A 12,388-nucleotide genomic window follows, 5' to 3' on the forward strand; every position below is an offset into this window, starting at 1 on the left:
AGGTATCAAAAAGCAGGCGTTCCTATGGTCATGAAGTCACAGATGGTAGAAGACAGATTTGATCATAAAGCCCTGGCTGCAGCCTGTGGTGCTGAGCTGACTCCTTTGAACACTTCTGCCCCGAATAGGCAAAGCTTCCTCACTTGCTTGCTGTGTCTTGCCTCAAATACTGATTCCCCACGTAGTCCCTCAACTTCTACAAGCCATCGCCTACTATAGCACCTCCTCCAGCTGCTGCCCACCCAAGTAGGGGTTCTGGGAAGCAAAATGTATTGTTGTTGTGTGTATAATGAGGGGTGCATTGTGTGTGTGTGCTACGGTGCAAATGTGAGGTCAGAGGACAATTTTGTGGGCTCAGTTCTCTCCTTCCACCCTCACAGGGGTTCCAAGGAGCAAACGCAGATCACCAAGCATATATGGCAAACACTTTACCCGTTGAGCTATCTCCCTGGGGCCCTTGCTTGTAATGCTGGGCCTTCAGCACAGCCCAGCGTTTGTTTAATAGATTGGTTACTGAGACTAGCTTAAAATGAAGGTAGAACACCCAACTCTGCCCTCCGACCCCTGACACACGCCCCCACAAGAATGACTTACTTTCGAACGCCTCCTAGAGGGAAGACTTTTTCTCCTATCATGGCCAGCACGCTATTCCAATCTGACAGACTGAACTTGGGTATAATAATTTTTATAGGTGGTATAAATAATCTTCCATTTGTGAAAACACTGTAGAGATAAGAAGAAAAGACATCATTACTGCCTTAAAGTTGAGGAGGAACCCTGCAAAAAATTTTTTAATGTATTAATGGAAATGAAAAAACATCCTGATACACTGATTAATCCTTAACAATACACCAAGTCTCCAGAAAAGTCTTCAAGTCTGCTGACATAACAATTGTTTTAGGAAAGTAATGCATTGTATTGCATGGCGTGGCATTGCATTGCATGGCATTGTGACAGGGTCTCATATAGCCCAGGCTGGCCTCAAGCTCGCTATGCAGCTGAGAATGACCTTGCACTTCCGATGCTCCTGTCTCCACCTCCCAGGTGCTGATATTACAGGCATATGTCACTGCTTCTAGCTTACGAATTGCTAGGGATGGAGCCCAAAACTCCATGCATGTGAGGCCACACTTTAACAACTGAGCTCAGTCCAGCTCAGAAAGTCTCTTTTCACACAGTTATGGCTTCCAAAATGGGTGGGACAAAATTAAACTTCTTAAAAATATGTTTCCTATGGTGGGTAAATTAGAAAAATCATATCCAGCTAAAAAATGAAAAGAGAAATTACATCTGAGAGATGCAGTCATGTCCTTTGTCACACAGCCTAGACAGACACCCAGTAGAAACGCTGTATGATCTCTGGACAGTTGGCAAACATCTGTGCTCACTGCCAATCTTCAGGCAGCAATAAGACCCCAGGGGGCTCAGTTCATTGTTGCTGTCAGGAGGGGTACTCAGAAGCTCTTCAAAGCTCCCATTTTATCTGCTGTGATCGGGAATCACCACTCCTTAGAAAGAGCTTCAAAGTCTCATAATTTGCAGTAAAATAGACCATGTGTAGTGCTTATAATCCCTGCACATGGGAAACTGAGGCAGGAAGATTCTAAGTTGTAGGCCAGCCTAGACTACATAGAACCTGTCTCAAAAAAAAAAAAAGTGTAACATACAAGGCTTATTTATTTTAGCCTATGCTTTAACAGTGTGTGGGCTCGACTTTACAACTCAGACTTGGAAGCTTCTGGAAGCTTCTTTATGTCATTTGCTGTTGTTGATTTTTGTTTGTTTGTTTGTTGAGGGGGTTGTTTTCCTTGCACATGAATGACTTAGACTATGATAAATGCATCTTTTTTTTTCTCGGAGGGGACATAAACATTTGTTAAATGTTGTCCCAACAGGCAGAATCTGCTTCTTCCACTAAAGCTCTGTAGCAAGAGAGGCTTGCAGCCAGCCAGCAGCAGCCTTTAGCTTCTTCAGTTTATACAATATTCTGCCTGCCTGTGTGCCTGCAGCCAGAAGAGGGCTCCAGATCTCATTATAGATGGTTGTGAGCCACCATGTAGTTGCTGGGAATTGAACTCAAGACCTTTGGAAGAACACCAGTGCTCTTATCCTCTGAGCCATCTCTCCGGCCATCAAAGAACCTCATTATGGAGATGGCTTCAAATGTGGCAAACAAGCCACTGGGGAAAACGTACTGAGAATTCTGCCTAAAAATTCAGCAAGCTTGGATGCAGGCAGAGTCAACGGCCAAATTCTGTCAAGACAGGGTAAGCAAGTCCTCAAGAGTTCCTGCCTCACAAATATGTCTGTCAGATATATTAGGCCAGAAGGCTGAAAAAGATGCTCCAACATTATAGAGAGTTTTGGGTGACCAATTCAGGTAGAAAACTGTCTCTGTCATCCTCTCATTTGGAAAGCTACTAACCTACACTCCCAGCATACTCAGGTAATCAAGTTTATTTCTTCTCAAGTCTCTGATGGAGTTGAAGACCAGATAGCTTAGTTTTACAATGAAGCTTAGCTGTTTAGGGGTTAGGCTGTTTTTAGGTCTAGATAGATGTTTTAAGTTGATAATGACAAGATGTGATGGAGAGTGATTTACATTCAGAATTTTAGATGCACCAAGATAGGAAAGATGTTTTCTTCAAGACTGTCAAATACAAGCTCTCCAGGCCAACAAGATCAGTTCTTTCCATGGTGGAAGGACGCTGCATTTAGATGGATGTTTGGGTCCATCTAGTGGAACTTCCCAGCACTCAGATGAGGAGGTGAAACACATCTTGTTCAAGAGTCATTGAGAGGCTGGGCTATGGCCCTGAACTGTAGCTACAGAGATGTCTTCATCAGCCAGGACTTACACGTGCGTTATGTTCCCTAAGAGTATGACATGGTCTACGGAGAAGGATGGTGTCTGCAAAACTTAGAAACACTATTATTTCTGGGAAGCCCAGATACTTTTCCAGCATTTTTAGATTGCACTTAGTGTGTTTGTGTGTATGTCTACTGTGCCCATACACATGTGCCTGTGCATACATGTGTGTGCTTGCACATGTCACAGAACCTGTGTGGAGGTCAGAGAGCATCTTGGAGAAGTCAATTCTCTCTTTCTGCCATGTAAGCACAGGGGACTGAATTGAGGTCAGCAGCTTCAGTAGCAAGCTCCTTCACTCACTGAACCAATGGCCCAAGCCTTTTTTAAAATTTATTTTGTATTTGTGTATGTGTGTGTGTGTGAACGTATGAGTATTGAACCAATGGAGAGATCAGGGGAGAGTTCCAAGAAGCCGATTCTTTCCTGGAACCTTACAGTATCCAGGAGGTAAACTCAGGTTGTCAGGGCTATGGGCAAGTGTCTCTACCTACTGAACCATCTTGCCAAGCTCCTGGTGTTTTTAGTTTAAACTATCCACGCTCTTATACTTCCTCTTCATATTAAAGCTCCCATAAAGGCCCCCAATGCCAAGATTCTGGTTCTTTGGAGGCCTGGTATTTTCAAGAGGCACTATGGGAACCCCTGGCTTGTGTTTCTAAATAATTCCCTTCTGGGTCCTGAAGGTGAATGGCTTCCAAGACACAGTCCATGAGACTTGAAGATAAATGGGAGAAGCAAAGCTTGTCTGACTGGACAATGTCTTTTTCTAGATGCTTTTTCACCTCAGGGGAAATGCTGCACATGATGGCACCCTGACTGGATAGCATCATCAGAGAAGAACACCTGAAGGCTGGTCACAGAGAAGGTGGTATTTGGTCAGAGAGACAAAGGAGGAGAGAAAGCAGAAGAGGGGGTGAGGAAGAGGCAGAGAACAGGAGGCCAAGACAAGAGAGCACTGCCTGTGAGGAACCAGGACATGCTCTAGTTTTACAGCTGTGACACTGAACTCACTTTATGTGTCGGGATGTCCTGCTCTGTGTTTGCCACCTGGAAGGCACATTGATATCACAATGTACCACCGGCTTGATCTGCAAAACAAAATACAGAGCTCAGAGTTTGCTTCAGATGAGTACTGGTGAGTACGAACAACAAGGACAGCATGACCCCCAAACCACCAAGGTTATAGACCACTAAGGACAGGTCCCCAGGGACTCAGAGAGATGGGTGTGCCCCAGGGTCCAACATCATTCCAGTAGGTGCTATGTTGGGATGATGTAGGCTGAAGGTCATGTACTCCAAGTGGTGGGGAGCTAGAGGGAGACACAAACAGTGTCAGGGGAAAGAGTGACAAAGCTGAAGAGGGTGCATGGCTCATACTTGGGACACATCCAGTTATGAACCCAATAAAGAAACACTGGTGGCCAAGGTGTCCTTATGCTCTGGTGGACAAATTACGGGATAAGAGAAGTAGACACAGTGGCTTCCATTTCCAGGCCACAAAGCAGAGTATGGTAGCCAGGTGGGACACCTCCCTACAATCTACAGCCCTGCTGGGCTCTTTCCTAAGAATGAATACACAGAGGCAAGTGCAGGACCTTCCTAGAACTTTACCTCAGAATATCCAAATAGGAAGTCATTTGCAAGGGGGGAGGGGGAGTCTTGGTAAGGAGAGCAAAAGCTCTCTTCTACCAGCTCGCTGGCCAGGAGTGCACAGAGAAGCCAGAGGAAAGGCTGAGGAATCAAGGCTACCCCTGTGCTGGGCAGCAGGCTGGCCCAGCCCCCAAGGCCCGAGACCCTGTGGCCACTCCAGCACTATCAAGAGTTGCCCTCACCACTGGTCTCTGTTCTTCAACCCATCATGTGGACAACATAGGGCCCTTCCTCACCTCTCAACCCCTTGTCCCTACATCCACTTACTTGGGCCACACCCTCTCTCTCTGTTCACATCCCTCAAATGTTCTATGGCCTGGTGCAAGCCTTCTACTTCCTTCACTTGGTCATAGGGTCAATCCTGCCAAATTCCCATTTCCCTGTCACCACCCTCATCACTGTTCAGCATCATGCATGAAAAGTCCCACCTGGAGCATAAGGCCATACCTATCAGCTACTTTATACTCTATCTCATGTCCACACAGGCCGCAGGCTCAGCAAAATATGAGGGCCTGTGGCTCAGCATAATCCACGCTCTCCTCCTTCTCCATACTCACAACCCTCCAAAGTTCAAAGTTATCTCTAGAAAGACACAGAAGGGACCATCCCTCATAAAAACCCAGAGCCTGGTGGCCCTCCTGCCTCACACTGTACACTACATGGGGCATCCTTTCTGCAGGGCTGTGTACCTCGCACCTCACACAGTACCAGGTGGTCTCCTTCCACTCCTAGCTCTGCTAAGCCCTCCACTTCCCAGGCTGCTAAGCCCCACCCCCACTTCCCAATCCACATCTACCTAAAGGCACAGAAGAACCTTGGTCTGTCAAGCACCCACCTCCCGCACTTTCTTATATCGGTTTTGAGACCTGGCTGGGGGCCTTGCCTCTACAGAGATCTGTGTTCTACTGGTTCCAAGGCCCTGATTTGCTCTGCCTGTCCACAAAGGGGACTGGGGAGGAAGGAAGCCTGCTCCACCCTTACACCTCTCCCTCCTTACCCTTACCCACCTCAGCACTAGATGACACATAGTCTGCAAATTGGGGGAGCTTGTCTAAACATCTCAAGATGAATAAAAAGCCACCAACACATTTTCTTCAAAGAGACTGACAGACAGACAGAAACACTGGGAAATAAGGGCCAGCCCATCACACATTACCACAGAGGCAAGAATGCACCAAACCCTGGGAACCACACTTAGAAGAAGGAAGGGAGTGTGGCATGCGGGGCCTGGAAGAGGGGCACAGGCTTTGGCATCCACTGTACCCATTGGCTACCAGAGGCCAGAACAGAGAGACATGACCAGGAGGCAGAAAATGGGACAAATCTCACAGACTCACAGGTAGGAGATCCTAGGCTGAGGGCTGGATGACCCAGGTCAGACCCCAGCTCTAGTAGGCAGAGCTGTGCAAACTGAACTCTCCAAGCAAGATCATTAATTCTTACAGTGGAGATAACAGATTGTACAGGACTCTCACAACAATTAAATGACAGAAATTTTGATAAAATGCACTGTGTAGTATCTATTCAACTGTAATACATACTTAAAATTAGGTTAATATGAGAGTCCCCTAACATACACAGGGGAGGAGAGGTGAATCCATTTGGACATCTCAGTCTTATTTTGGCCCTAGTAGAATCACTGACCATCCACACACATGTCCAGTCCAGACCTCACCATCTTAGAAGATGACAACAGCAAGATCCATTCATGCAACAATGAAACTGGGAAGATGCTCGACCTCATCCCATGCCTGGCTCCTCCCAGCTAAACCACAAGCACCTCTGTCAGCTCTCAGACTCATATCTGGGGCCTGGTTTCTTGTCCCCCAACTGTTCCTAGCCACTGTGCTCTCCCTAACTCATCTATTGCTGTCCCAACCTGTGTGTGTGTATGTGTGTGTGTGTGTGTACATGTGGAAGCCAAAGGTCAACCACAGGTGTCATTCCCCAGGATCACTCTCTACCCATTGATTTTAAAGATAGGGTCTCTTGCTGGGACCTGAGGCTCATCAACTGGCTAGACTAACCAGCCAGCAAGCCTTGGTGATCGTTCTGTCTCTGGAAACACGGGTGAAAAGACTTTAAAAGCCAAAGGTCAAAGAATATTGCTGCAAATTTATATCTTCCATATGAAGACATTCCATTCATAAACTCACAGTATCTGTGGTTGCCAGCACATGACGTGCATAAGAACAAGCCAATCAGCACTCTCGTAGAGAGAAGGGCAGGGTTCAAAGAGGCCTCACTCCTTGCTGAGGAGGTATCAGCCATTTCTGGCTGCCAGGAGAGGGAGAGTGGTGGGGGCGGGGGCTTTCTTTAGCAGTGTGGCCCGTGCTCCAGTGGACAGCACTCTATCCCTGCCCGTGTGGTAAGCACTGAATAGTTTACAACATTGTACACCAGGCCCAGTTCTTGCTCTGTTCTTTTGTTGTTTGTGGAGACAGGATCTCACTCTGTAGCTCTGGCTGACTTGGAACTCACTGATACCCACCTGCCCTGCCTCCAGGGGCCTGGGACTTTAAGTATGTTGTCTTCATACCCAGAGAGCCCCAGCTTTTTTTAAATTTTATTAATTTATTCAGATTACAACTCAATTGTTATCCCATCACTTGTATCCTCCCATTCCTCCCTCCCTCCCTCCCACTTTCACCCTATTCCCCTCCCCTAGGCCTATGACTGAGAGGGACCTCCTCCCCCTCTATATGGCCATAGGCTATCAAATCTCATCTTGGAAGCCTGCTTATTCTTTCTTTGAGTGCCACCAGGCCTCCCCACCAAGGGGAGCCCCAGTTTTTTTACACAGGTTCTGGAGCTAGACTCAGGGTAGCAAGCACGTTACTGACAGACCTAACTTCCCAGATCCAAGCCCTTGTTCACAGTACACAGGAACAGGGTACTGTGTCACGGCCCACCTCACCCTCTCCACTCCAACTGGCCTTCAGAGAGTGTGCCCTTTCTCTCTATGCCCTTGTTTGGTTTGAGGGTTTTCTGTTTGTTTGGTTTTTGGTTTTTCTTTTTTTTAATTCTTTATTATCACTGGGTTATTTCACACATAATATAATGTATTTAAATCATAGCCACCTCCCATTCAGCCCTTCCAACTCCTCCTAGCTGCCCTACCCAACAACCCCCTTCTAACTTCATATCTTCTTCCCCACAAACCCCGGAGCTGAGGACCGAACCCAGGGCCTTGAACTTGCTAGGCAAGCACTCTACCACTGAGCTAATTCCTCAACCTCGCTTCATGTCTTCTTTAACAATCCACTGAGTCCATCTAGTGCTGCGCAGCAACTGTGAATAGTTCCTCAGCTAGGGGTGGGGCCTCTTAAGTCCCTCCCCTCTCTATGCTGAAGTGCTGACTAGCTTGATCTTGTACAACCAATCAAAGCTACTTATGGGTTCATGAGTACAGTGCCCTTATAGTGCCCAGAAGACATTATTTTACAGCAATATTGTATGATCTCTGGCTCTAACGACTCTTGAGAGTAAGGGGTGGAATCATGACTCCCGTGTCGGGCTCTGAGCACCCCACAGTCACTTACTCTCTGCACACTGATCAGTTGTGGGTCTCTGTATTAGCAGCCATTGACTGCATAAAGCAGCTTTTGTGATGAGGTGTGAGAGTTGGACTGGCCTGTGTATTTGGAAGACAGATAGCAGTGGCTCAGTTGATGTTCTTGTTTCATGGCTTACACCATTTTTTTCAAGTCTGAGGCTTCTTGGGATAAGAAGCCCTTTAACGGAATGACCGTAGTCTTGACCAGTGAGCAGCCTCCAAGGGACTGTGGGTAACTACCCACGAAGCTGAATGGACAGTGGATGGAGACAAGTACACAGCTCTGCTACTGGGGAAAGGATCCAGAGTAAGGGGAAGCCAGGGCTGCAGGCATCCCTCCAGAAAGCATGCGTGTGTTCTGTTGTGTGCTGCATATAAAATGGTGTCTATCTGCATGCTATAGTGGGAAAATTCAATGCCGTGAATATCAGCAATGGGCATGCGTTTACAGACCCGGTCTGAAAATAAAGCAGCGGAAATTATGCTCTGAGAAATTCTACTGGTTATAGACACCCTAAGAACGCCTTTCTGCTTGATTGCATGCAACAATGGAAACAATGGGCTAATTGCTCATCTGATGTGTTAATGACTCATTAACCCTGATAGCACCTGCCTAATTAAATAACTTCAGCTATTAAGTACCCACTCTGGATTCCTGTTCCCGGTACTCCGTGTAATCACATCCTTAGAGGAGTGTAACACATGTGGCTGTGACTGTCTGATGGAAAAGGCAGTCTCACTCGTACTTGTCATATCCCATGAGCCCCACACAGTACTCATCTGCCTGAGGCTGACATACCCAATAGGCTATAGCTCTACTGCCCAAGGTAGGGAAACTAAACCTAGGTGGAGGATGGAGACTTGAAGGTGACTATTTCTCACATGTGGCAGCTGCGGTCGTCAACCAGCTCTAAGCCTCGTGCTCAGTTCTATAAAACAGCATAACTAATTTCTAAAACAGCCCCACAAAATGTCCAGGTGACAACCAGATTATACAATCTTCCCCAGACCACATGGCATCGAGAACTATGGCCATGAAAAGCCATCCTAAGGCATGTCCTCACAGTGCATGGCCATGAGCACCTGCCTCAGGGACACCTGGCATGGCTCTGGCTCCGGCCAGTGCAACATGGGGCCCAGATGCTTAATGTTCCTCTGCTTGCTCTTCATGACTATGATGCAGTCACAGCAACAAAGCCCTTCACAGAGGGAAAACACACCTTGGCAAGAGCCTGGGAGCACTCACCTGACAGCTGCTTGCTGTCATTGTGCTGCCAGGTCTCTGCTCTTTACCTGTTCTGCCTGCCCTCAGGAAACACCCAAAAATCTCTTGTCTTGCAAGACTCTAGCACCAAGGAGAGACATCCTCACATAGCCACGCCCAGAAAGGAACCTGACAATGAGCAATAACGCCCCAGTATGCATGTGGAAAGGGGGTGGGGGGTGTCCGTGAAGAAAGCTCTGCCATTAAACATCAGATGCCTAAGCTACTGTCTGAGCAATTAATGTCAAAGACACAAGGGTTCCAGAGACCAAGAGGACCTCGTGAAGCATGCCCTGGTCTGCCCAGCTCTTGTCTTACTTATAAAAGTGTTTTGTATTTTGAGTCAAGGTCTCAGGTAGCCCAGGCTGGCCTCAGATGCACTATGTAGCTGAGGACAGCTTTGACCCTAGATCCTCCTGCTTCCACCTTCAGGGATTACAGTGCAAAGCCACTCCTGGTGGCTCAGATTCCAGGTTTCCTTCATGCTAAGCAAGTTTTCTGCCAACTGAGCTATATCATCTGGATGTAGCATCCTGTTTCGTTTGTAAAGAAGGAAGGACACAGGGCTGGAGACACAGTCCAGCAGTTAAGAGCACTTGTCCCAGAACCCACATGACAGCTTCTAGTCATCCATAACTCTAGCTCCAAGGGACCAAAGACCCTATGATGACCTCTGCAGGCACCAGGGACACATATGGTATGTATACATACATGTAAGCAAAGCATTCAAATACATAAAATGAAATAGACAAATCCTCTTTTAAAATTAAGAAGAAAGGTCATACTGAGTCACCCCAAGATCACTCTTTATGCTAAATCTGCAATTCTGTGCAATCAAACTGCTTCCTCCTTTCCCCAAAACATAGAGGGTTCTTGGAAGGTCAGCCAACCTGAAGCAGTGAGGTCAGGAAATTGAGACAGATCAAAACTCATTTGTCAGCATGCCATCTTCTGGAGGAGAGGCAGGTCTTGGAAGACACTGGCTTTTGCAGCCCTGTCCCTGACTCTGCTTGGTACTACGGCCTCCTAGAGGGCACACAGGCAAGTGTGGCTGGGGCTCATGTGGGGTCAGGCTATGTGGGCTTTAGTGTTCATCTTTTGGAAAATATTGTAATTCTTTTACATTAAACATGACAAGTCCCAGCTGAGCAGTGGTGGCGCACACCTTTAATCCCAATACTCGAGAGGCAGAGGCAGGCAGATCGCTGAGAGTTCAAGGCTGAGAGTTCGAGGTAGCAAATGAGACCCAGCCATTCCTGGGTTGGTGATAATCCCCTCTCTGATGAAGGCCATTGTGAAAAGAGTAAGTGGGAGGTGGGGGAAAAGGAAGAAAGTGATGAACCCCAGGGGAAAAGCAAGGCTAGAGGAGGAGTGATGATGTGCCCAGCTACTGTCTAAAGCCCTTCCCCCATCAGCCTGGCCAAGCCCCCCTTAACATCCTCTCTAAGCCAAGACACTGTCACTTAAAAAAAAAACTCAGAGTCATCAGCCCTCACCAAGCCAGCACAAAGGTTCCTGGGGAAGGAAGAATATACCCTGAAGGGAAAGAAAGGGGGTGTAAAAGGGGGTCTCCCAAAGAGACACCTCCTTCTACAGCAGGAGGCAATGCAGACAACATAATAGGAAACAGGAAGTGGGAAAAGCAATACAGCCAGACGGTGGCTCATGAAAAGCATGAAGAGTTGATAAGCCTGTTCCCAAAGTAGCCTAATTCAGCTCGTCTTATCAGTTAGTTTCAAACACTTACTTCCTTCAACTTTCTCATCTTTGAAGGTTTTCTGGGAACTATATGAATATAGCTGCAAAAAAGAAGAGGAGAAATCATTATCAGAAAGACAATGTTCACCCTGAACCACTGGGTCCTCTGCCCAGACCCTGAAAATGAGGCTTCACAGATGCCCTGTTTTACCAGAACTTTTGACCCTTAGGACTTTCAAAGAGCCTTCAATATTCCCACAATGTGAGACACATTTTTCCCATTATTCTTTATTATGTTTCTTTTTTAACATATACATTTATATTATTACACATGCATAAAATAAACTACATATAGCAGGAATAACCATGAGACAATCAGGAATTCTATAAATGTTACATTCATAGTAGTTTTGCTATTTGTATTTGGCACACTTGAAGTAAACATCTTTCCTATCTTGTTGGGTCTAAATTTCTGAATAAAGATCAATATCTATCATATCTCATCTCTATTAACTTAAAACATCTATCTTGATCTAAAAACATCTTAACCCCTAACCAACTAAGCTTAATTATAAGACTAAACTATCTGGTCTTCAACTCCATCACAGACTTGAGAAGGAACAAAGCTTACATACTTGAGTGAATCAGAAGTGCAGGTTAGCAGCTTCCAAATAAAAAAAGACTGAGACAGTTTGCTGCCTAAATAGTCACCAGCACTCTCTATAACATCGGAGCACCATCTTCAGCCTTCTAGCTCAATATATCTGACAGAAATATTTGTGAGGCAGGAACTATTGAGGACTTGTTTACCCTGTCTTGGCAGAGTTTAGCTGTCGACCCTGCCTGCATCTAAGCTTGCCCCTTTTTAGGCAGAGTTGGCTTCAAATGTGGCAAACCAGCCTCTGAAAAAAATAAAGCACATTTTAAATGGTAATACAGAGTAGCTGGGGATTCTTTACAAAAAACACACAGCATGAATTTTTTTCTTTTGTGTGTGTGGTTTGTTTGTTTGTTTTGTTGTTTGTTTTCTGGGGTTTTTTGATTTTGTTTTGTTTTGTTTTTTGAGACAAGAGTTTCTCTGGGTATCCTTGACTGTCCTGGAACTCACTCTTTAGACCAGCCTGGCCTCGAACCCATAGAGATCCGCCTACCTCTGCCTCCCGAATGCTGGGATTAGTGTGCGCCACCACCGTCCAGCACAGTATGCATTTTTTATTGTTGCCAATCCTACAGTTTTAACCATATGCAGAGAAGGATCAATTTGGAGATACTAAATGGAGGAAAAGGTTAGTATTCAGCACAGAGTCAAGTCACAAAGCCTGACCCCAGAGGCAAGGCAGAGAAAGGA

At 46.3% G+C, this 12,388-nt stretch overlaps 1 protein-coding gene across 1 annotated transcript in view; it reads right to left on the reverse strand.

The window, feature by feature from the left end:
• The window catches only part of Dcdc2c (doublecortin domain containing 2C), a 79,151-nt gene that overhangs the window by 63,544 nt on the left and 3,219 nt on the right, over positions 1-12,388 (reverse strand). The window contains exons 2-4 of the mRNA XM_051153581.1: positions 11,090-11,141; positions 3,884-3,960; positions 595-723 (exon numbers count right to left, since the gene is read on the reverse strand). Of these exons, the coding sequence (XP_051009538.1) occupies positions 595-723; positions 3,884-3,960; positions 11,090-11,141 (258 nt within the window). The remainder of the gene's footprint in view (positions 1-594; positions 724-3,883; positions 3,961-11,089; positions 11,142-12,388) is intronic.

This window comes from Acomys russatus, chromosome 1, assembly GCF_903995435.1.
Source record: "Acomys russatus chromosome 1, mAcoRus1.1, whole genome shotgun sequence".
In the NCBI taxonomy this organism is placed as follows: Eukaryota; Metazoa; Chordata; class Mammalia; order Rodentia; family Muridae; genus Acomys; species Acomys russatus.